The sequence below is a fragment of the Sycon ciliatum genome, chromosome 10 (genome assembly GCF_964019385.1).
Source record: "Sycon ciliatum chromosome 10, ocSycCili1.1, whole genome shotgun sequence".
Classification (NCBI taxonomy): domain Eukaryota; kingdom Metazoa; phylum Porifera; class Calcarea; order Leucosolenida; family Sycettidae; genus Sycon; species Sycon ciliatum.
In genome coordinates, this window is record NC_088652.1 from 24,794,739 (window position 1) to 24,821,939 (window position 27,201).

General features: G+C 44.2%; 1 protein-coding gene across 1 annotated transcript; it reads right to left on the minus strand.

Moving 5' to 3' along the window:
• Positions 1-1,150: 1,150 nt before the first annotated feature.
• LOC135826759 (zinc finger protein 184-like) lies at positions 1,151-26,363 on the minus strand. Its single transcript, XM_065339364.1, is given in 8 exon segments — positions 1,151-2,993; positions 4,404-4,524; positions 4,719-5,060; positions 8,443-8,498; positions 9,173-9,372; positions 9,375-9,633; positions 10,044-10,231; positions 25,970-26,363. Coding segments are annotated over 8 exon segments (2,862 nt in total). The 3' UTR covers positions 1,151-1,691.
• Between the last annotated feature and the right edge of the window lie 838 nt (positions 26,364-27,201).

Sequence of the window (27,201 nt, forward strand, 5' to 3'; positions counted from 1 at the left end):
CTAGGAGGCAAGTATTGTTATCAGCAGCAGCTGTGTTTCCCGAATAATTACAAGAACATTCGGCTAAATGGTCAAATCTTTAACATGGTATTCCTAGGCCCTTATATTTAGCTGACACATTATGATCTTTTCACACCCTTCGCTCCCGCGCGGATACACACACATACACCCATCCACACACAAACTAACACACACACACACTCACCCACACAAACACGCCCACACTCCCCCCCCGTCACACACACACATGATCTCTTCGCCTATATAAAACTTGGTTTGACATCACCCAGGCTGAAACATCATCTTCAAGCTGGCGCTCCCATACCTGACAAGAGTAGATGTGAGCTAAGACATCTTGCTGTTAGAATCTACCCACAAAGTGTCTGCTATGAATAGAGGCATCATTTAGATCGTCTCTTGCAATGATATAGGAAGTGCTGCGAATATGTTACATAATCTATTGCACCTTGCACAGTTCGACACACTGATAGGGGCTATTCATACCTCCTCAATTTTGGTGGAGCTAAAGGATAACGAATGACACCAGGCACCTGAAAACCATTTTGCAGTAGCTCAAAAACTGCAATTAAAACACTAAACGTCATGTACGTTCCTAGAATGCCACCAGCTTGTGTGAATTCACAGGACGCGAGAGATTATAAGTGTGAGGAAAACGGTGAACGGTCGCCGCTTGGATGATCACAAGTGGTAGAGTGCTTGCTGGGCATACGCGATTGTCACAGGTTCGAATCCTGCCAGTAAGTCATTTTTCCCTCAAGCAAATGATTATTGAGTTATTTTTTTAGAACATTTTAAGATGGAGAAAGGAAAAGGACAAAATCTTGCGAGTTACGACAAACTGTGCACCAACGTAACCAGAGCTTATACAGTCAGTGGGTGCGACAAAATTGCACAAAACTGACAAGGCGTACTGAGACATTCGGCGACCTGACACCTAGGTCAAACACTTCTCCAAGGCGCAAATGAACAAACTTCCAACCTGGAAGGTTCAGGTTCTGAAAGCTACATTTTGTGCCATTTTGTCGCACTCGCTAAATGTATAAGATCTGGTTACGTTGGTGGACAGTTTTTCATAACTCGTAACATTTGGTACTTTCCCTTCTTCATCATAACTATATTGGCTCGCCGTTGGAGTTCAACATTTTAAGAGTTTTGCTAGGGACTAGAAAAGGACTATAACACGATGCCAAGTGGACTGAAGGTACATACAGGATAAAAAGTACAACACATATTTAGCAACATGTGCGAGCTTCAAAACAGCACAGCGTCTCTTCTAGGGAAAGGATCCATACCATGCATGTGTGCAAAAGAATAGAGATGCAAAAAGTACTGATTTTATCAAAAACGAGCAGCGTGTTCAGCGAAACTGAGTTTTTTTTAAGAACATTGCATGTGGAAATATGTGTAAGAAGTGAATTGAGTAACATGGTTTAAAATTGAACCCTGTGAAACAGTGATAATGATAATGTTTGTGTTGCCACAAAATTAATGTAGAAGTCAGCGTATAAGAAGTGAATTTTGCAGTTCAGATTGAGCTACTTGCATTTCAAAACGGACCTGCATTTATAATTAATATCTTCCATTATCTTGAAAAGAAAACTGTTGTGTTAGTGTTTGCATGGTCTTCTAAGTATTTTTTAATTAAGAGACTTTTGACAATCCTTGATCAGTTAATCTCTGGGATGGATACTTTCATGTCTTGATAAACTGGATTTCCGGGAGAAAGTCTTTCCACATACTTTACAATTGAATGGTTTCTCTCCGGTATGGATGCGTTGATGATCTGCGAGATGTGACGATTGTATAAATGCCTTTTTACATTCGTTACACTTGAATGGCTTCTCTCCAGTATGTGTGCGTTTATGACGTCTAAGACTGGAACTGTAGGAAAAACTTTGGTCACAATGATCACACTTAAACGGCTTCTTCCCGGTGTGGATGCGTTCATGAACAGTACAGCTTGATTTCTCACTGAATGATTTAGCGCAGTAATGACACCTAAAGGGTTTCTCTCCTGAGTGAACTCGTCCATGACTAACAAGATTGTATCGCGTACTGAAGGTTTTATCACACAATTTACATTTGAAAGTTTTCTTTTCTGGCTGTACACATTCATGAGATGTTAGACTCGATTGAGTAGAAAATGATTTTTTGCAATACCTACATTTATGCGGCTGTTCTCCAGTCTGTGAATGTGCACGATCACGCATATCATGCTGGCGATCAAGTGTGACCCCGGTTTCCTGGCTGAGCGACGTATGATCTTGAGCAAAGTCAGCTAGAAGTTGAGTGTCTTCAGCGGAATACGTCACCGATGTATGCTGTTTCTTGAGCTTTTGATGATCATAATGTTTGCCATCCTCAGATAAGCTAGACGGTCGGTGAGATACTGGAACATGTCCGATATTTTGAAGATCTACTTCGGAAGACGTGCTTGAGTAATTGTGTACTTCCGAGTCATACTCTACGTGCCCGTGTACTGTGTAGTGATCTGAAACTGAGATTGGATAGTTCACAGTTTGATTATCGCTTTCTCGCGATCTTTGTTCAATTTCCATTGCCGATGTCATGGGAAACGCACATGGATTTTCGACAGCTGTTGCTGAAAGCTCAGCAGGATTTGTATCTTGCTTCCTTCGGCACTCTAGTCGATGGTCCCTTGCGTGGTCTGTTAGGTCCGGCGGTGGATGAACTAGCGGTAAATTGGAGGCAACTGATGGTACGTTCCAAGGACTGAAGGAGGTATGCTGAAGTGTACAATAGGCAGAAGAGGCTTCCGAGGTCGCTACTTGATTCCCACTAAAGGAGTGTGCGCGGTGAGGAGCTGGATAAGGTGTACCATAGGATGGTGTCGTCTGCGGTGGAGGACACACAACTGACCTTCTGCTGGTCCATATCACTAAAGGTGGCAATGGTGAGAGTTTCCCAGAGGCGTAACTCCCCTCGGATGTCCAGTTACAATCAGCCATGGTTTACTTACTGAAGTAATTAAAAAAAATCGTGCAAAAGTATTTGATCTCCTTCCTAACACGGAAAAGTATCCAACAATATGAAATATCCAAATTCCAAAACGAACTATCCCTATACTCGCTGACAATAGCTGTGTAGTGAGTTAACTGTTTCATCCAGTTTTTACCGAATAAGTATGCGAACTCTGTGCTAACTTGTCACATTATCAGTCCACGTCTATTTCCAGAACTCTACATTCCGCACTATACTATTTGATAGTCACGCGCACATGCAAAGAGATAATTATATGAACTGTCTTTCTCTCTCACACACACACACATACACCACAGGGCCCCTCTCTAAAATTTCCCCTTCACCTTCACAATTGCTTTAGGATGACACCGGATTAGCCATGCACTTCAGTATGACACTTCAACACCAGATTTTTGGGTAGTGCAACTTCGGACAATCAAAAAAATATTTAACTTGATTGTGTATCACCTGATAAGTGCCTGAGATGGCATGAGACTTTAAGTTGTGACTGATCAAGCCATCTGTGGTTCTGACTAGTGTGTAACTTTCATGTTAGATATGAATTGAGAACTGAATGTACTGTGGCTGTGTGCATAGTGCGAATCGGGATAGTGTTTCATAAATCAGTAAATCGAGGTACGTCGACGCTAGGTAAAAATAGTACTGTTTTACTGTACACTTAAAAGAGTAAAACGAAGTTGAAGACCGTATTGCCTGGTTTGTCTTTACCACCATATTACCACCATACCCCCATAATTACCACCATATTACCACCATACCACCATATTACCACCATCCCACCATCTAACCACCATTCCACCATAATATTATTACCACCATATAACCATATTACCACCATACCACCATATTTATCAGCCTACAAGAGTAGAAGCTTTTAGAGTGGCAGGAAAAGAAAAACCGCAAATCTCAAGCTATTCTTCAACATCATTATCAATAAGTACTCAAAAACTCAAGACCCAGTTTTCTGCTATTCTCTAGATCGATTCATCATTATTATTTTCCATCGCTCTTTTTATGGTTCTTCACATTACATTTCCGTCATAGTAATTTCTTTGTCCGGTAACTCCTTCTTTAGAATTTGTTCGTTGCATCTCCATAAAACCTTCGTAAAATGACGCTTTGACGACTTTGGACAAGGAGTAAAACTTTACGAGAAGTACACAATAATTATTGCACATACACCAAAGGTAAATTTAGACATCACATTTTGGCTTCGTGTTCGAAATTCAAAACAGTCTAGCGCCTCTTCCAGCGAAAAGAAGTAGGATAGTCGACATAAAAGAGGACTGATTTATCAAAAATGAACCATACACAAACGTTCAGCGCAATTTAGTTTTTAATGCATGCACCCGTCAACATGCAAGCACCTCCAAGTGTACCCGCACGCCCAGCTTGGGCACTCGTGCACTCATGCAGCCAGACACAAGCGCACACATGCACGCACACGCCACTGGTGTACCCATGCTCTGACACGCAGACACCCGCACAACGTACCGCTCACTATGGCGTGCACAAACATACAATAGACACATTGGGTTGGGGGTTGCCATGATTTCTTTTGGACAATTCAAATATTCAAGAATATGCTCTTTGATAATAATTGATTGAGTAAAGATGCATGCCTGAAACTAGCATCCGCCCGCCAAGGGCGCCCAAATGGCCACCACGGCCCGCCGCGGGCTAAACTAGCATACTGCCCACCGAGGGCGCGCAAATGGCCGCCGAGGCCAGCAAACCGCCCGCCGAGGGCTAAACTAGCATACTGCCCACCGAGGGCGCACACATGGCCGCCGAGGCCAGCAAACCGCCCGCCGAGGGGTAAACTAGTATACTGCCCACCGAGGGCGCTCAAATGGCCGCCGCGGCCAGCAAACCACCCGTCGAGGGCTAAACCAGCAGACAACCCATTGAGGGTGCGCAAATTGCCACCGAGGCAAGCAAACTGCCCACCGTGGGCCGATATCATCTTGCCCGCCGAGGGCACACAAACGGCCACCGAGGCCAGCCAATCGCCCACCGAGGGCTCACACGACTGCCTGGCATCAGGCGTCACAACATACAGACATAATAGGAGGCCCGTTTGCCCCCCCCCCCAACCGGAGAAACAAAGTGCCCCTTCAAAAGGGGTGGGAGGGAGGGAAAAAACTTTGACTTGACACAGACACTGCAACTGCAAAGAATGCTCCTTCGCACAAAGACAGCTCCGCAAAACACGTCTCCAAATAATTAGACGCCGGATCCACGATTGTCCATAAAATTTTGCCAGGCCATACACGGCGCACACGGCTTAATCACGAGGTGGTCACATGACACGCACTCGCAGCAGTCCACCACCAGCATGCGTGTGCATGGGCTAACTAGGCTTTGCTGCGCAAAGCCCACATTAAATATTGAAAGGTTGCATTCCTTGTTTTCTATTTCAGTTCCTACACAGGAGGAACTGAAATAGAAAACAAGGAATGCAACGGTGGATATCAACTGGAATACATAGCATTTTCTATATTTTTTGTTGGTATTTTTTTGCATTGAAAGACGCGTCGCTGGTACTTGATCAGTTTCCTTCAGGGATGGATTCGTTCGTGAACTGTTAGGTTGGATTTTTTAGTGAATGACTTTCCACATTCCTTACACGAAAATGGTTTCTCTCCAGTATGGACGCGGTGGTGAGCTGTGAGAGTGAACATTCACGCGAATGCCTCGCCACATTCAATACACTTGTAAAGTCTCTCTCCAGTGTGGATGCGTTGTGGCTAGTGAGATGTGCGAATTGCCTGTATGACTTGCCACATCGTTTACACTTGTAAGCCTTCTCTCCAGTATGTGTACGTTCATGAACTCTAAGGTCGGAAGCTTTGTTAAAACCTCGGTCACAATGATCACACTTAAATGGTTTCTTCCCGGTATGGATGCGTTCATGAATAGTACAGCTGGATTTCTCACTGAATGATTTAGCGCAGTATATGCATGGAAAGGATTTCTCTCCTGAGTGAACTCGTCCATGACGGACAAGATTATATCGCATACTGAAGGTGGTATCACACACTTTACATTTGAAAGGTTTCTTTCCTGGATGTACACATTCATGAGATGTTAAACGGAATAGAATAGAAAATGATGTACCGCAATGCTTACATTTATGAGGCCCTTCTCCAGATAGTGAATCTGCACGATAAAACATATCATGCTGGCGACCACGTGACGCAACGGTTTCTTTGCTGAGCGACGTAGGGTCATGAGGAAAGTCAGCTAGAAGTTGAGAGTCTTCATCGGAATACGTCGCGGACGTATGCTGGTTCTGATGATCATGATGTTTGCCATCCTCAGGCGCTAGGTGAGATACTGGAACATGTCCGATTTTTTGAAGATCCTTTTCGGAAGATGTGCTTGAGCAATTGTCTTCTTCCGAGTCGTAATCTACGTGCCCTTGTCTTTTGTGGTGATCGGAAATTGAGATTGGATAGTTCACAGTTTGGTTACCGCTGTCTTGTGATCTTTGGTTAATGTCCGTTGCCGATGCCATGGGATCAGAGCATAGATTTTCGACAACTGTTGCTGAAAGCTCAGTAGGGTTTGTATCTTCCTTCATTTGGCACTCTAGTCGAGGTTGAATGTCTGCTAGGTCCAACGGTGGATGATCTGGCGGTAAATTGGTGGTAACTGATGCTACGTTCCGAGGAGTGAATGATGTATGCTGAATTGCATTATAGGCAAAGGAGGCTTCTGATGTCACTACTTCATTCCCACCAACGGCGTATACGTGTTGATGAGCTGTATAAGGTGTACCAGAAGCTGGTATGTTCGGCCATGGAGGATACATAGTTGACCTTCTGATGGTCCATATCACTAAGGGTGGAAGTAGTGGGAGTGTATCAGAGTCGACACTCCCGTCCGAAGTCCAGTCAAGATCATCCATGATTCACTTACTTCAACAAAACTTCCAAGCGCAATTCTAATGCCATGCAGGTCAAAGTATCCGACTTCAATACTAATAATCCAAAGAGCAGGAACAACTCGTCCTAGTTGGTAAATATTGTAAACATTGGAAGCTGTGTTCCCCGAATAAGTACCTGGAAACCCTATAATATTTGTCACGTTTTGAAGTTGACATCTAATTCTAGTCGCTTGCATTTTTATCTGACACATTTTGGTCTTTTTACATATTGAGCTGAGAGACGGGAACACACATATACATACACACTTACACAAATAACCACACACCCACATTCACACCACACCCCCCCCCCCTCGCACACCCACTATCTCTATTTCCATATTTATCCTCACCTCACTGCTTGAACCAAGGTTCAACTCGAGTTCAACTCGAGTGACAGGACTGCACCCAAGAAAGGTCAAACAGGCTAGTAAGTTGTACCCTGCAGGCACGGTGACCAGGTGACTGGTGTACGCAGGAGCACGTGACCGCTTCTTCAACCATGTTCGATTGGAAATAAAGGAGGAACGCTGCATCGCAGCCTTTTCGGACCAAAACCAGTCGACTTAGCGTCCAAAAGACTACAACATATGGGCCAATCGCGGTCATCCGTGCTTTTATAAGAACGAAATGGCGCTTTTAGTGACATTTTGCATACAAATCCCCATCTAGTAGGGCGCAGTCACCCAGTTTCGGTGGAAGTGCGCGGGTTCGATTGGGATTCAAGTAGGAAGGGAGCGTCGCAGTTTCTTCGGACCAAGACCATTCGACTCAGCACCCAGAAGACTACAACTGGTGAAAATTTGATTTTAGGGTATACTTCCCCTTTAATCTCACACAACACACTCACACACACACACACACACACACACACACACACACACACACACACACACACACACACACACACACACACACACACACACACACACACACACATACACACACACACACACACACACACACACACGTACTAACACGCACACGCATGGTAACACTCACACACATACACACATACACGCACACACTAACACTAGCACACACACATACACCCACCCACAACACCCTAACTTGCACACGGGTGCACGCACACACAGACACCCACCCACCCACAACACCCTAACTCGCACATGCACAAACACACGCACACACGCATATACACACACCTATAGATATATGCACACACACATTCAGAACACACACACGCGGGATAAGGGTATAGGATATTAGTATAAAACTTTTTTTGATATCCGTGCGTTGGGCGTGTGTTAGGCTTTCCCCATATCTCCTTTTTCCACCTTTTGTTCTTTTGGCCTGGGTAGATAGTTGCGCGAATATATTTGCCATAGCTATCCAGGTCCATTATCTAACATTCGCCCTGAATCGATTTTTTGATCTCTCTCTCTCTCGTTCAGAATGTAGTCGTTTCCGGTTCGTCTTCGTCCGCGCCTCTTCGTCTCTCTCTAGTAAAATGTCTTCCCACATACCCGTACTCCTTGTCCGTAGTGTCTTGGGAGTATGGACCCTTTAGTAGCTCAACACCCTTTACACATCAAACAAATGAACAATGCGATACTATCAGATTTCTGAAGATTTGATGAGTATTGATAAAGACTAAAACGTGAATTGTAACATGGAAATTGTGGGCACACGTCTTTCGATCGAGTTTACTAGCTCAAACTCTGAGTACTAAAGTGTTACTATACAATATAACTCATGGGACGAAGGATACATCACATTTTAGCTTCGTGTGCGAATTTGAGAGTACCACAGCGCCTATTCCGGCGAAAAGATCCGTACCCTGGAACCATGCTCCAGAAGTAGGATATCCGACATCAAACAGGACTGATTTATCAAAAATGAACCGTACAGGAACGTTCAGCCAAATTGAGTTTCTAATGAATGGTAGATATGGAAAAGTTCCTTCTGAGTAGGAACTGGAATACAATGATAATGATAACGTTTGTATGATACTTAATTATGTTGCAGCTAGCATGTAAGCAGTGAATGACTGTGGCATGGATATCAGATTCGGGTATAAAGGGACAATTAGGTTTCATGCGTTTCAAAACGGACCTATAATTAGCATTTTCCATCATCTTGGAAACAAGCCTTATGTTTTATGATGTTTTTATTTACATAGTCTTCCCGTGCATTTTTCACATTGAAAGACTTTTCACGAGCGATGGCATTGATCAGTTTCTATCAAGGATGGATTCGTTCATGACGTGTTAGGTTGAATTTCTTTGTGAAAGACTTTCCACATTCCCCACAAGAAAATGGTTTCTCTCCAGTGTGGATGCGTTGATGGTTAATGAGATGCGAGGATTGCCTGTATGACTTGTCACATCGTTTACACTTGAAAGGTTTCTCTCCAGTATGTGTACGAATATGAACTCTAAGGCCAGAACTTTTGGGAAACCTTGGTCACACTGATCACATTTAAACGGCCTCTTCCCTGTATGGATGCGTTCATGAACAGTACAGGTGGATTTCTCACTGAATGATTTAGCGCAGTACGTGCACGGAAAGGGTTTCTCTCCTGAGTGAACTCGACCATGACAGACCAGACTATATCGCTCACTGAAGGTGTTATCACACACCTTACACTTGAGACCTTTCTCGTCTGGACATGTAAGTTCATGAGATGTTAGACGGGATTGAGCAGAGAATGACTTCTAGCAATGCTTACATTTATGAGATAGCAGTACGTGCACTGAAAGGGTTTCTCTCCTGAGTGAACTCGACCATGACAGACCAGACTATATCGCATAGTGAAAGGTTTATCACACACCTTACACTTGAAATGGTTCTCTTCTGGACATGTACGGTCATGAGATGTTAGAGAGGATTGAGCAGAAAATGACTTATCGCAATGCTTACATTTATGAGGCTCTTTTCCAGATAGTGAATGTGCACGATAACGAATATCATTCTGGCGATCAAGTGACACCCCGATTTCATTGATGAGTGACGTATGATCTTGAGGATGGTCAGGTAAAAGTTGACTATCTTTCTCAGAACACGACTCCGAGGTATGCTGATAGTTGAGCTTTTGACGATCTTGATGTTTGGCATCTTCAGATACCCTCGGCGCTAGAGGAGATACTGGAACATGGCCGATACTGTGATGGTCCACTTCGACAGACGTGATTGGGTAGTTGCCTTTTTCCGAGATATTCGTTACGTGCCCGAGTCCTGCGTAGTGACCTGAAACTGAAACTGGACAATTCACAGTTTGGTTACCGCTGTCTTGCGATCTTTGATCAATGTCCACTACCAATATCATGGGATTCCAGCATGATATTTGGACAGGTGTTGTTGACATTTCAATAGTGTGTGTATCTTCGTTCCTCTGGCACACTGGTCGAGAGTCCCTGCACTGGTCTTTTATGTCCAGCCGTGCATAATCTGACTGTAATTCGGCTGTAACTGATGGTGTATTCCAAGGGCTGAATGAGGTATGCTGAAGTGTATAACAGCCAAACGGGGCTTCTGAGGTCGCTACTTGATTCCCACCAACGGCGTATGCTTGGTGAAGAGCTGTACAAGGCGCAGAATAAGATGTTGTATTCGGCGGCGGAGGACATCCAACTGACTTTTAATTGGTCCATATCACTAAAGGTGGCAATGGTGAGAATGTGTCACAAACTACACTCCCCTCAGATGTCCAGTTTAAATCAGCCATCATTCACTTACTGAAGTACGTACACAATCCGTCCAACCTTACTTCTTCTCGTTCCTAACACGGCAAAGTACCGGACAAGATCAAATATTCAAGTACCAAATCAAACTCTCGTTACTTGCGCACAATATAAGTGTAATGAGTTTCATCTGGCTTTTACCAAATAAGTATGCGAACACTGCACTTACTCGCACGTCACATCACAACAGTCCACGTCTATTTCCAGAACTCTTCATTCCGCACTATACTCTTTGACAGTCACGCGCACATCCACTCAGATATACGCGCAAATGTTCTCTCCCTCTCTCTCTCTCTCTCTCTCTCTCTCTCTTCTCTCTCTCTCTCTCTCTCTCTCTCTCTCTCTCTCTCTCTCTCTCTCTCTATCTCTCTCTCTCTTTCTCTCTCTCTCTCTCTCTCTCTATCTATCTCTCTCTCTCTCTCTCTCTCTCTCTCTCTCCCTCACAAACACACCCACCCACAAACGGACAACAGGCTCTCCCACTCTAAAATTTAATTATCCTCTTCACATTCACACCTGCTTTGGGATCACACCAGATTAGACATGCACTGCAGTGGCCCACTTCAACACCAGACTAGGGATAGTGCAACCTCGCAAAGTTTCTTGTTAGGTATTTAGTGAGAAGTGAGTGTAAATGTACTGTGAACACGTGCATAGTGCGAAGTGCGATAGAGGGTCGTAAATCAGTAAAACGAGATACATTATTTTGTAAGAAAGGGTTTGCTCCCCACACTGGAGTTCGCGCTATTCTGCCGACTTTACTTGACACTTGACTGACTCATGACTGCCAAAGTCGGCAGAATAGCGCGAGCTCCGGTGTGGGGAGCAAACCCTTTCTTACAAGTCATCGCCGAAGTCGCAACCACTACTTCGTACATTATCAGGGCATGAAAAAAAATCAGCCAGTATGGAAGATGTGGGTTTTAACCAACCAAGGAGATTAAAAGAAGAAAAGAGGAAAAGTAATGATCAAGACGGAGAAGCATGGGAGGGACAGGTGATGGTGAAACTAGTGAGTAGATTTAAATGCATCCATGGTACTGGCATTGCGCGTAGTAGCGGGCAGTGCAAGCCAAGCAGTGTAGGCAACAAAGAGTGGAGAGTGTACAAGGGAGGACATTTTAGCCTAGGGGAGGGCAACAGAGCATCTTGTCTGGGAGCCATCTGTGATTCGGAACCAGTTATACCGGTATACTGAGTACGGAATACCGAATACTGAGTTAATAAGCATAATTACAATAGAAGAAATCACGAAATCACAATCACATACCCTTCCAAGCTGGAAGGCTGTTGGTTGGCGCATTGGAGGTGGACAGAATGGTATAATTATGAAATTATTTTGCTTTGCACAACCTTCGGGCGGAATGTGGCACGATACTCGTGTGAGAGAGCTCCGTCTCAGGCCGTTGAATTTCTCGGTAAGATGTAAGGTTTGTCACCTGTTATCGTCCGTTCTGACTACTTACTGTTTTTTTACAGTCGTGGATAGTTGCTTCATAACTCCTTTCAATGTGATTTCAAATGAAAAGTGAGATGCTAGAACTTAGAAGAAATGACGAGATTTGAGAAGAACTAAAACGATACTATATACAAGTCGAAATGGAGATCAGACATTGTTTATGGATGAGTTTTGGTTGACAGGAGACAGAAGCGGACTTGGCTTAATTTCAGTGTATTCCCATGCATTGTTCTTTGGCCTTTGTACGCGTGCTGTGGTATTATTATTATTATTATTATTACAAAAAATGTATTATCTACGCATGCATCTACGCAAGAGTCACCACCAGCCAGTTAGGACATGTGTCACAGTATTGAACGTTTTCGTTCCCTTCTTGTCAAAATACTACAGGGAATGATGGAAATAAGCTAAAAGACTACAACTATAAGGAAAAGAAGTTCAGAAATATATCACTCCAATTATGTGTAGAAGTGACACGAAAAAAAAATATAATGAATCAAGAAAACAGCATGCAAATCCAATAAGTGACAAAAACGTAGTGACAAGAAAAAGAGAGAAATATCAAGAGATCTATTTCGCACCTTCACGACGAACAGTGCCAAACAACTGCAAAGACAACACATTCTCCTTCTGAACACAAAGCTCAGGGTCTAACTTACGTATGTACAAAGCTTCCAACACGGCAAGATGTAACAAAGACCTACCACGCGACAAAACAGAGAATACATCATCGGAATACCACTCACGACAACTAGCACTGCCCGACAGGTGACACTTGATTGCCGAGGTACCGTTTCCCTGACCCGACGACTTGGCCGTTGTCACCTCCGATATTGCCGCTTGCGAATCTCTCCCATTACGCCCTGCGTCCCTGCAATTCCGATTGCCTCGGTCGAGATCAGTGTGCTGCCCCACGTCCAGTCTGTCCTACTTCCGTGGTCTACCTCGTTTCTTCACATTAACCGTTGTTGTCACTTCCAGTATTGGTTCTTTTGATTCGTCATCAATTCGTCTCCTCAATTGACTTCTGGTGACTCGTCCGGGGCTCGATTGTCCAGATGTCAGTTTCGGTGGTTTCCGTATAGGTCTCTTCTTCTTGTTGACTGTTGTTTGGGCTGGCTCCAGCCCTCCGCCCGACGAAAAGGAGGAGGCGTCGGCAAGCGTATCCACAGCGGACTTGGACAAGTCCACCTCAGACATGGACTGCACTGGACACTTCGGTGGACGACCACGCCGAGGTCGAGAACCACGTGCAGCTACAGGGACAAGATTCAACGGTCATGTTGACGAATCCGTGCGCCCAGGTGCTGAAAGGTTCTACCTACGTACCGATTTTCACAATTTCGGCACTGAAATAAATAGATTAAATTACTTTTGCTTAGGGTAGGTAGAACGTCCTTCTTCACGCTGAACGCACGGGTCGTCCCAAAGATGACATACAATTTGACACACGGATAAGAGGAACAAACAATATTCCGCACCTCCTTCTCGACGCGCGAAGAACCGGCACCAACCCATGGCAAACGTAGTACCACAGGGCATCTCTCTGGTCCAAAAGTAATCGTCTTTTCCAAGGTCGGTTTCTGGTTGATGAGTTTCATTAAAAGTGTCTTTGGATAGCCATTCTTTGTCATTATGGTTAAGAGTCGTTCTAGTTCCTCGTCCAGCAGATGAGGGGAACATATCCTATGTGCACGGTAGACAAGGGCCTTGACGAGGTGTGTTTTGGACTTAGTTGGAGTAAAACTTGACCATGGGATATACAAGCCTGTGAAAGTGGGCTTTCTATAAATGGTCGTGTCCATGTTGTGCGTATCCATGTTACGAGAAATACTAACATCCAGGAAAGAAAGTGTACCATTGTTTTCACCATCTGATGTGAATTTTAATGCTGGATGTAAGGAGTTGAGAGTTTCCATAAACCTATCACAGGTTTCCTTGTCGTCGTCGTGACAATACACATCATCAACAAAACGACAGTACATTGATGGCCAAATGGACGATTACTTTTGGACCAGAGAGATGCCCTGTGGTACTACGTTTGCCATGGGTTGGTGCCGGTTCTTCGCGCGTCGAGAAGGAGGTGCGGAATATTGTTTGTTCCTCTTATCCGTGTGTCAAATTGTATGTCATCTTTGGGACGACCCGTGCGTTCAGCGTGAAGAAGGACGTTCTACCTACCCTAAGCAAAAGTAATTTAATCTATTTCTTTCAGTGCCGAAATTGTGAAAATCGGTACGTAGGTAGAACCTTTCAGCACCTGGGCGCACGGATTCGTCAACATGTACCGTTGAATCTTGTCCCTGTAGCTGCCCGTGGTTCTCGACCTCGGCGTGGTCGTCCACCGAAGTGTCCAGTGCAGTCCATGTCTGAGGTGGACTTGTCCAAGTCCGCTGTGGATACGCTTGCCGACGCCTCCTCCTTTTCGTCGGGCGGAGGGCTGGAGCCAGCCCAAACAACAGTCAACAAGAAGAAGAGACCTATACGGAAACCACCGAAACTGACATCTGGACAATCGAGCCCCGGACGAGTCACCAGAAGTCAATTGAGGAGACGAATTGATGACGAATCAAAAGAACCAATACTGGAAGTGACAACAACGGTTAATGTGAAGAAACGAGGTAGACCACGGAAGCAGGACAGACTGGACGTGGGGCAGCACACTGATCTCGACCGAGGCAATCGGAATTGCAGGGACGCAGGGCGTAATGGGAGAGATTCGCAAGCGGCAATATCGGAGGTGACAACGGCCAAGTCGTCGGGTCAGGGAAACGGTACCTCGGCAATCAAGTGTCACCTGTCGGGCAGTGCTAGTTGTCGTGAGTGGTATTCCGATGATGTATTCTCTGTTTTGTCGCGTGGTAGGTCTTTGTTACATCTTGCCGTGTTGGAAGCTTTGTACATACGTAAGTTAGACCCTGAGCTTTGTGTTCAGAAGGAGAATGTGTTGTCTTTGCAGTTGTTTGGCACTGTTCGTCGTGAAGGTGCGAAATAGATCTCTTGATATTTCTCTCTTTTTCTTGTCACTACGTTTTTGTCCCTTATTGGATTTGCATGCTGTTTTCTTGATTCATTATATTTTTTTTCGTGTCACTTCTACACATAATTGGAGTGATATATTTCTGAACTTCTTTTCCTTATAGTTGTAGTCTTTTAGCTTATTTCCATCATTCCCTGTAGTATTTTGACAAGAAGGGAACGAAAACGTTCAATACTGTGACACATGTCCTAATTGGCTGGTGGTGACTCTTGCGTAGATGCATGCGTAGATAATACATTTTTTGTAATATTTTCTGCCTCCGTCCTACTTTCAAATTATTATTATTATTATTATTATTTAGGCAGGCAGGCATAGTGGGATGGTCTAATACCATGATTGAGAAACAGAGGGTACCAGGTTCAAGTCCTGCTTGGAAGCGGAAGGATTTTTTCCAGCCGTGCTGCGACCCACAGTTAATTGGGAACTCGTGGCCTGGCACGAGGAAAACATGGATGCAGTGAATGGGATTTTCGGTCTTTGACCACTTGCTGGTGAGCTGATCTACTCACCTCCCACCGCTTTAGGAGCTGCATCTGCGCCTTGATCCTTGAAGGGTGGTGGCGTTCCTACGGATGCGGAAAACCCGGCTTCCAGCCGAGTCTCACGCGAACCGTGAAATTTTTTAAATTTTTTTTTTATTATTATTTGTTATACTCAATCTGCGGACAGAATTGTTTCGTCCTTTGTTGACTCGTCAGCGCAGCACAGAGGAAATGAGGCCGAACCTGATAGCAATAGATCTAAATTTTATTTCCATTATTTATTATTATAATGATTATGACATAGCTGACTCAGCGGAGTAGTAGTAGTAGTAGATTTTATTATTTTACTAGGGGAGTCCCAACAGGCGTTGCCTTTTTACTGGGAACCCTAGGTTAAATTTTACCATATTTACATACAGAGTAAGAGTCCGGGCCTGACGGCAGGCAGTGGGAAGAGCATTCCATCTGTCTGCCGCAAGGAAATAAATAAAACGCCTGCCATATTGCGCAGAAACAGGCGGAAGAACTAATGCGCGCTGTGTCTGGCCGCGCGTGCGAGCCTGGTGTCCAGGCACAGCAGCCCTAATCTGGAACAATGATTGGAGAAGGGGACTAGCAAGATGTTGGGTCAAGCAGCGGTACACGAAAGCATAGAGTTTAAGATTTATGCGCTGTTCAAAAGAATAGAGATGATATTTGCGGAGAAAAATTTCTGTAGACATCACAATTATGGTCAAACCCAAAAACCTTCTTCATTGCTATGTGGCTGACCGTGGAGATAAGCGCTACTGGCATAGTCGAGAGTCAATTGCACAATGGATAAAAAGAACGTCCTCTTCGCTTCAGGTGTTAGTTTTGTTCGGCCATGTTTGAAGGCGGCAATCTTGCCGAACACCGCACCGAAGACCTTCTCGACTTGCGGCCGGAAGATGAGATGCTCGTCGATGAGTAGTCCGAGATACTTCACGGTGGCTGCAGGGGTGAGGGGCTTGCCCTTACAAACCAGGGGGATTGGTAGATGCGGCACAGGTTGGCGTGGGCGCCGAAGGACCAGGAACTGGGTCTTGTCAGCGGAGGACGGTCAGGTTGGTCGTAACTCTGAGTTGTATGCCGCTAGGCAATGATCAGACAACTGATCTGATGCAATAATTATTACACATAGCAATAATAGTAAATAAAGAAAAAACATTTTAGCTTCGTGTTCGAACTTGAAAACAGCACAGCGCCTCTTCCAGCGAAAGGAAGTAGGGTAGTCGACATAAAACAAGACTGAATTATCAAAAATGAACCATAATAATTATAGGAACGTTCAGCGCAATTTAGTTTTTAATGCATGGTAAATATGGAAACATGTTCCTGCTGTGTAGAAATGGAATAGAAAACAAGGATTGCAACAGTGGTTTTCAACTGGAATACGGTAATAATGATAATGTTTTGGATGTTCCAAATGTTGACATTAGCATATAAGTGATATTGTTTGCATGGATATCAGTTATAGCTGTAAACTGCAATGACGCTATTTGCGGATCAAAACGGACCTGTAATAATAGCATTTTCCATCATCGTGATAATAAGCAGTGTCTGTGTTAGTGTGTTGGTATTCGTGTAGTCTTCCAAGTGTTTTGTTTTGCATTGAAAGACGCGTCGCTGCCACTTGTCCAGTTTTCAACAGGAATGGATTCGTTCATGAACAGTCAGGCTGGATTTTGTGGTGAAAGATTTTCCACACTCCCTACACGAACATAGCTTCTCTCCAGTATGGATGCGGTGCTAAACTATGAAATGCCACATTCGCAGGAATGCCTTGCCACATTCTTTACACTTGTAAGGTCTCTCTCCAGTGTGGGCGCGTTGGTGATCTATGAGATGTCCTGATTATCTGTATGATTTGTCACATCGTTTACACTTGAATGGCTCCCCTCCATTATGTGTACGTTTAAGACGTCTAAGGTTGGAACTGTCGTTAAAACTTTGGTCAAAATGATCACACTTAAACGGTTTCTCCCCGTTATGGATACGTTCATGAGCAGTAAGGTTAGATTTGTTACTGGGATGAGTTAGCGCAGTACGTGCACGGAAAGGGTTTCTCTCCTGAGTGATCTCGTCCATGACGTGTAATATTATGTCGCGTACTGAAAGGTTAATCCCACAGTTTACAATTGAAAAACTTCACTTCTAGATGTGCCTTGCATGAGATGTTAGACAAGATTGGTAGAAAATGATTTACCGCAATGCTTACATTATTTGGCTCTTCTCCAGATTGTGAGTGTGCTCGATCACACATATCATGCTGTCGATCACGTGACACCCCGGTTTCCATGCTGAGCGAAGAATGATCTTGAGGAAAGTCAGCTAGAAGTTGACTGTCCTCATCAGAACACGACTGCGAGGTATGCTGTTTCTATAGCGTTTGACGATCATGGTGTTCGGCATCCTCAGATACGCTAGGCGCCAGAGGAGATACTGCAACATGTCCGGTATTGTGAAGGTCCACGTCGGAAGGCGTGATTGATTAATTGGGTCCTTCCGAGTCAAACGCAATCTTCCCGTGGCCTGCGTAGTGATCTGAAACTGAGATTGGCTAGTTCACAGTTTGGTTACAGCTGACTTGCCATCTTTGTTCCATGTCCACAAACGATATCAAGGGTTTCGGGCATAGATTGTCGACGGCTGCTGCTGAAATCTCAGGATTTGTGTCTTTTTTTCATCTGGCACTCCTGTCTAGGGTTTCTGAAGTGGTCTATTATATCCAGCGGTGAAAGATCTCGCAGAAAACTGGGGGTAACTGGTGGTATATTGCAAGTGCTAAATGATGTCTCCTGAAGTGCATCATAGGCAAAGGAGACTTCTGAGTTCGCTACTTGATTCCCACCAACGGTGCATGCGTGGTCAAGAGCTGTATCGGTCGTACCATCATATGGTACATTTAAAGGTGGAGGACACGCAGTTGACCTTCTGCTGATCCATATCACTAAAGGCGGAAGTGGTGAGAGTCCATCAGAGTCAACACTACCCATCGAAATCCAGTCCCGATCGTCCATGATTCACTTACTTCAGCAATCCTTCAAAGCGCAATTCACATACCAAAGTATCAAAGTACCAAAGTATCTGACTTAAATACCAATAATCTAAAGACCAGGAACAACTCGTCCTAGGAGGTAAGTATTGTAATCAGTAGCAGCTGTGTTTCCCGAATAAGTACACGAACACTGTGCTAATTTGTCACGTCTTTAAGTTGATAACTATTTCTAAGCCCTTACATTATGATCATTTCACATCATGAGCTCACGCGCAAAAACACACACACACATACATAATCACACACACACACAAACACTCACCCCACAAACATACACAAAACGACACACACACTGTCTCTAATTCCATATTTAACTTCACACTAATGATTGATTTGTGATCACTCAAGCTGTGAAATTATCTTCATGCTGACTCTACAACACCAGACAATAGGTGCTGTAAGTTGTGAGACTCCTAGAAAAAAGGTTCAGATATGAATAGATGAAACTCGGGTATTGAGCCAATAACAGAAGTAGAACGGAAAAGGACATATGGAAACGAGTTGACACCTAGTTTCAACACATCTCTGTAGCGCTAACCGACAGCCTTCCAACTTGGAAGGTTCAAGGTTATGGAAAGACCAAAGAAAAATATCTCATTACTCTGTCAGTGTTGTGCCTAGTTGTTGCACTTTCTGACTGTATCTAGTATCTAGTTACAGTGGTGGAGAGTTACTCTTAACTCGTTTCCATATATGAATAGATGCTTAATTTATAACGACTATTGTGATAAGATATAGGTAGTGCAAGGTATACTTGTGTTCTATCATCTATTGTACAAAACGAGTCCTCATGTCGGCGGAGATGCTGTAGTTTCACCTCCACAGTTGTAACTTCAGCCACCTCTATCATGCAGTATTCTGTTCTCGAGATTCATAGTTTCACGTAAAAAAAAATACGCAGTTTTATGCGCTTATAGGGTGTTCTTGCTACCTCGTCACGTTATAACTTTTGAAAATTTCGGTGGAGCTATAATCATTATAAAGAATGATTTAGGGAAACTGAACATCTTGCGTTTCACCCTGTGTACAACACCAAAATTATGACATTAAACGTCATGTACGTTCCTTGCTTCCCACCAGCTTCGTGGATTCGCAGAAAGTAAGGGGAAATGTTGAACGGTCGCTGCTTGGACGACCACTATGGTAGAGTGCTTAGTGGTAGAGCATCGCTGGGCAAAATCAATTGTCATAATTTTTGATTCTTGGTAGTGAGTGTCACTTTCTTTTGTTTGCACATTCCCACAAGCAAATGAACATTGAGATATGATTTTGTTAGAAGATTTTATGAGTTTCAACAGTGACTATAATGATATAAATGGAACCGAATGTACATGCAGGAACAAAGCACATTACATATTTAGCATCATGTGCGAATTTCTAAACAGCACAGCGTCTCTTCAAGGGAAACGAACCATACCAGGTATGTATACAGAAGAATTTAGATGCGCGAAAAGGTACTGACTTTATCAAAAAAGAGCCGCATGTTCAGCGCAACTGAGCTACTTTTAGGAATGGTAGATATGGAAATACGTGTCAGAGGTGCATTGAATAACATGGTTGGAAACTGTACAACATATCAGCTCTAAAACAATGACAATGATAATGTTTGTTATGCTACAAATGTAGAAGTCAGCAAGTAAGCAGTGACCTTTGCATGGAGTTCAGATTGGGATACAGTAGTTGCATTTCAAAAGGATTCTATATTGAACATTTTCCATTATCTTGAAAAGAAGCGTATTGTTTAATGGTGTTAGTGTTTGAATGATCTTACAAGTGTTCATTTTGTCGATTGAGAGACTTGTCACAATCACTAATCAGTTTCTCTCAGGTATGCATTCTTCTGTGCACTGTTAGATTGGATTTCTGACAGAAAGTCCTGCCATAAAATGTTCACTGGAATGGTTTCTCTCGAGTATGGGTGCCTTGATGATCTGTGAGGGAAGAAGTACGCCTGAATGCCTTGTCACACAATTCACACTTGAATGGTTTCTCTCCATTGGTGTTTTGCGAGGGATGAAGAATCCCTGAAAGCCGTGCCACATAATTTACACTTGAATGGCTCCTCCCCAGTATGTATACGTTTATGCCCTCTAAGGTTGGAACTGTCGGAAAAGCCTTGATCACAATGATCACACTTAAATGGCTTCTCCTCGTTATGGATACGTTCATGAATAGCAAGTCTGGACTTCACCCTGAATGATCTAGGGCAGTACTTGCACGTTAAGAGAGCATGTCTGAGAATACCAAAGTATGTGTGCAAGTGGATCTCTCCGATTTCGCTCAAAATTTGCAGGTAGGTTGCCTTTGGGGTGTGGATCGACTGTGCAAAGCCCTTGAAAAAGTTTCTGAAGGGAACCTTGAAATTTGCATACCCCTCAAAAATGGCCGAAATATCACATTATTTATGGGTCTAGAAACGAGTCACGCCACAGCGTATACGAACAAGCTATGAACAAAACTCCATCAAGCCAACATTGCCTCACCTTAGAAGAGTTCCTGGAGCAGTACCGCTTAGCCACGCCAGCATCCCAGAAGACGAGGTCCATCACCCCCTGACGCCACAAATGATCGTCTTGAAAATAGCCAATTTACAAGCGCTGGCAAAACAGCCAGCTACGTCCTCAATTGGCCAGAACTATACACCGGCAGATAGTAGAACACCTCTTCTAGCGCCGAGGACATGTCTCCCATCTTCCTTTTGGGGTTTTCTTGAAATAAACGTTTTTGAATTTTTCCACTCGACCATGCTGAAATACGGCCAAAGTCATACCTGCGCAGGAAAGCTCGCCCCTCCGCGACGTCTCCTCAGCAATTTCTACTCCAACACTACTCCCAAGGCCGCAGAACAAAGTATAGTGTTGACTCTGACAAGGAAAAGCAGCGGTGATCACTTGTCACTCCAAACGACAAGCTTCTCCTTGCGCCACCAATAATTTTTTGTGCGACTGGATGCAAAAGTGACTGAAGGCCTGAGCGCAGTTTTTGAATTTTATTGCAAGATGCACGGTGAGATCGCGTGCTCTGTGACGTAGGATGACGCTTCCTGCATCACGATACGCGGCCAACGATCGTGAAAGTGCCTGGAACGCTACTCGGAACAGACCATGATGGCAGAGGTAAGATGAGCTTCATTTCCTGCTTGAACTGCTGAGTACCCCAACAAACTGTCCTAGGAGTGTTGCAATGGCAGCAAGCCGTTGAAATATGCCCCGTACAGCATGGAGAGTTATTCGTCTTTCACACTTACCTCCTGCAATCCCGAACATAGTCCAACAGTAAAAGTCCCTTGTTTTCATGTCGATGCTCGACAAAAGCGGCTAGCTCGGTCCCTGTGTTGACTGGCACGCGAGTAGCACTGACTGCACGCACTTGTCGCGTGAACTGCATGAGAGATTTCTTACGTCATAAAGAATGTGATTTCATCATCATTTCACTGGTCTTCGACCTACATGGTCAGGGAAAGTCCCGGTTCGTTGGCCTACAACACTCCCAGGGTGTTCTTGAGCGCAGTAACAACACAAGTGGGATCACTTCCAGACCAACGGGCGTTCAACTTCAAGGCGAGTAACAAGCGCACTTGACGAAGGTGACTCTGAAATCTCGTGAGCCGTGGGCCACGCGACTTGGCATTCTTGCGTCACAAGGCACGTGATTTCACCGTGCATCTTGCAATAAAATTCAAAAACTGCGCTCAGGCCTTCAGTCACTTTTGCATCAACAGTCGCACAAAAAATTATTGGTGGCGCAAGGAGAAGCTTGTCGTTTGGAGTGACAAGTGATCACCGCTGCTTTTCCTTGTCAGAGTCAAAACTACACTTTGTTCTGCGGCCTTGGGAGTAGTGTTGGAGTAGAAATTGCTGAGGAGACGTCGCGACGGGGCGAGCTTTCCTGCGCAGGTATGACTTTGGCCGTATTTCAGCATGGTCGAGTGGAAAAATTCAAAAAAGTTTATTTCAAGAAAACCCCAAAAGGAAGATGGGGGACATGTCCTCAGCGCTAGAAGAGGTGTTCTACTATCTGCCGGTGTATAGTTCTGGCCAATTGAGGACGTAGCTGGCTGTTTTGCCAGCGCTTGTAAATTGGCTATTTTCAAGACGATCATTTGTGGCGTCAGGGGGTGATGGACCTCGTCTTCTGGGATGCTGGCGTGGCTAAGCGGTACTGCTCCAGGAACTCTTCTAAGGTGAGGCAATGTTGGCTTGATGGAGTTTTGTTCATAGCTTGTTCGTATACGCTGTGGCGTGACTCGTTTCTAGACCCATAAATAATGTGATATTTCGGCCATTTTTGAGGGGTATGCAAATTTCAAGGTTCCCTTCAGAAACTTTTTCAAGGGCTTTGCACAGTCGATCCACACCCCAAAGGCAACCTACCTGCAAATTTTGAGCGAAATCGGAGAGATCCACTTGCACACATACTTTGGTATTCTCAGACATGCTCTCTTAAGGGTTTCTCTCATGAGTGAATTCTTCCGTGAGAGACCAGGAGATATCGTCTGGTGAAGGTTTTATCGCACACTTCACACTTCAACGGTTCTTCTTCTGGGTGTTGTCGTTCATGAGATGTAAGACGGGATAGAGTAAAAAATGCTGCAATTAAAACACTAAACGTCATGAACGTTCCTAGAATACCACCAGCTTGTGTGGATTCATAGGACGCGAGAGATTATAAGTGTGAGGAAAACGTTGAACGGTCGCCGCTTGGATGATCACAAGTGGTAGAGTGCTTGCTGGGCATACGCGATTGTCACAGTTTCGAGTCCTGCCAGTAAGTCATTTTTCCCTCAAGCAAATGATTATTGAGTTATTTATTGAGTTATTTATTTAGAACTCTTTAAGATGGAGAAAGGAAAAGGACAAAATATTGCGAGTTAGGACAAACTGTCCACCAACGTAACCAGAGCTTATACTGTCAGCGGGTGCGTCAAAATTGCACAAAACTGACAAGACCTACTGAGACATTCGGCTACCTGACACCTAGTTCAAACACATTTCCAAGGCGCAAACCAACAAACTTCCAACTTGGAAGGCTCAGGTTCGGAAAGCTCCATTTTGTGCCATTTTGTGGCACTCGCTGACTGTATAAGATCTGGTTACTTCCTCCGTTAACAAAAACTTCGTGATGGAATTTTGAGGGTCTGATTTGGGCACAAACTGCCGTGAAATGAGTCACAATCACTTTCTTGGCCTTCCCTGGCATGCCATGACAGAGGTACGATGCAAGGAAAGCGACCTTTCACAACAAGCCGAGCGGAATCGATGGTTGCACTGTGGAAACATAGGTGATGACAGTCATGTCGAGCGAAACTGAAATGCCACTTCTCCGAGGGGATATTACGCTGCTTGGCCTCTCTACCACTTTAGCACGGAGTACGTTGGAGAGTGATAGAGAGCGATAAAACGGAGCAGTGAGCCCTCACAATGAGCGAGTGAACAAGGAGCTGCTCCGATCGCACGGCTCAATGAAAATAAATCTGAACTGAAGTTCTTGTTCAACCTGCGCAAAGCCCAAATTCGAATGCTGATGACCATGCATTCTTTCAGAAGTCTGCAGTTAGATGCGAGTCTCGTGGCTAAAGCCAAGGAAGTCGACTGGACTTGCTAGCCGCTGCCGTTCAGTGCTGGTATCCATTAGAGAAAATGGAATCAGGTTAGCTGTGCCTTTACTCCTCGTTTCGCGGAGTTCTTGAGAGCGAAGATGAAACCAGGGAGTCGTAAAATATTTTTCACAACTCCCTGGTGGAAACGAGTAATCGCCATCGCGGCGGATCACGCGGCTTGAAAGCAAACTTACTTGAACGACGGCGACATCAAGCAGAGTGTGATCAAAGAAGCCGAGGCAAGGCGGAAACGAGCTGGACAACGACTCGAGAGAGATGACGACTCGCGTACAGCAGATGACGACTCGCGTGCAGCAGATGACGACAGCGACGCAGGTCAAAAATGAATCGAGCGAAAGCGACGCAAACCGAACGCTCTGCTCATTCCGCCAACAGTTTCTCTTGTAAAAACGCTGTACATAGGCTGAATCACCTTCGTCCAGTAATTTGCAGTCGATACAAACTGTTCTTGACCTGTTCTAAGCGTTTTCATATCCATCAAAATCCATCACGAAGTTTTTGTTAACGGAGGAAGTACGTTGGTGGACAGTTTGTTATAACTCGTAACATTTGGTCCTTTTCCTGTCTTCATCATAACTTTATTGGCTGACCATCCGAGTTCAACATTTTAAGAGTTTTGATAGGGACTGGAAAAGGACTATAATAAGATGCCAAGGGGACTGAAGGTACATACAGGAAAAAATTACAACACATATTCAGCAACAGGTGCGAGGTTCAAAAAAGCACAGCGTCTCATTCTAGGGAAAGGATCTATACCTGACATGCGTGCAAAAGAATAGAAATGCACGAAAAAATACTGATTTTATCAAAAATGAGCCGCATGTTCAGCGAAACTGAGTTTTTTTAAGAACATTGCATATGGAAATACGCGTAAGAAGTGCATCGAGTAACATGGTTAGAAATTGTGACCTGTGCAACCGTGATAATGATAATGTTTGTGATGCCACAAATGTAGAAGTCAGCGTGTAAGAAGTGAATTTTGCGTGGAATTCAGATTGGGTTACTTGCATTTCAAAACAGACCTACATGTATATTAAATATCTTCCATTATCTTAAAATGAAGACTGTTGTGTTAGCGTTTGCATGGTCTTCTAAGTGGTTTTTTAATTAAAAGACTTGTGACAATCCTTGATCAGTTTCTATCAGAGATGGATTCTTTCATGTGCTGCTAGATTGGTTTTCCAACAGAAAGACTTTCCACATACTTTACACTTGAATGGCTTCTCCCCGGTATGGGTACGTTGATGATCGGCGAGATGTGATGAACGTCTAAATGCCTTTTTACATTCGGTACACTTGAATTGCTTCTCTTCAGTGTGTGTGCGTTTATGACGTCTAAGGTTGCGACTGTCGCAAAACCCTTGGTCACAATGATCACACCTAAACGGCTTCTTCCCGGTGTGGATGCGTTCATGAACAGTACAGCTTGATTTCTGACTGAATGATTTAGCGCAGTACTTACACGTAAACGGTTTCTCTCCTGAGTGAATTCGTCCATGACTAACAAGATGAGATCGCGTACTGAAGGTTTTATCACACACTTTACATTTGAAAGTTTTCTTTTCTGGCTGTACACATTCGTGAGAGGTTAGACGGGATTGAGTAGAAAATGATTTATCGCAAAACTTACATTTATGCTGCTGTTCTCCAGATTGTGGACTTGCACGGTCACGCATATCATGCTGACGATCAAGTGACACCCTGGTTTCCTGGCTGAGCGACGTATGATCTTGAGGAAAGTCAGCTAAAAGTTGAGTGCCTTCAGCGGAATACGTCGCCGATGTATGCTGTTTCTTGAACTTGTGATGATAATGATGTTTGCCATCTTCAGATACGCTAGGCGGTCGGTGAGATACTGGAACATGTCCGATATTTTGAAGATCTACTTCGGAAGACGTGCTTGAGTAATTGTCTTCTTCCGAGTCATACTCTACGTGCCTGTGTCCTGTGTAGTGATCTGAAATTGAGATTGGATAGTTGACAGTTTGGTTATCGCTGTCTCGCGATCTTTGTTCAATTTCCATTGCGGATGTCATGGGAATCGAACATGGATTTTCGACAACTGTTGCTGAAGGCTCAGTAGGGTTTGTATCTTCCTTCCTTCGACACTCTGTTCGACTGTCCCTGACGCGGTCTGTTAGGTTCGGCGGTGGATGAACTAGCGGTAAATTGGTGGTAACTGATGGTATGTTCCAAGGACTGAATGAGGTATGCTGAATTGCATAATAGGCAAAGGAAGCATCTGAGGTCGCTATTTCATTCTCACCAACGGCATATACGTCGTGATGAGCTGTATAAGGTGTACCAGAAGTTGGTGTGTTCTGCGGTGGGGGACACACAGTTGACCTTCTGCTGGTCCATATCACTAAGGGTGGAATTTGTGGAAGTGCATTGGAGTCGACACTCCCGGCCGAAGTCCAGTCAAGATCATCCATGATTCACTTACTTTTATACAATCCTTCCAAGCGCTATGTAATGCTATGCATGTCAAAGTATCCGATTTCAATACCAATAATCCAAAGAGCAGGAACAACTTGTCCTAGGAGGTAAGTATTGTGATCAGTAACAACCATGTTCCCCGAATATGTACATGGACAATCTGCTAATTTGTCACGTCTTTAACTTGATATCTATTTCTCAGCCCTTACATTTAGCTGACACATTATGATCTTTTCACATCATGAGCGCACGCGCCGAACCACACACATACACACTCACACACACCCATCCACACTGCCCGACACCCACTTAAACATACACTCAGATACACGGACATACACACACACAAACACGCTGTGATTCAAATGATCGAATTTCAGGACTGCAGAGGAGATTCTCTTTGACCTTTCTTTGATGTAAATT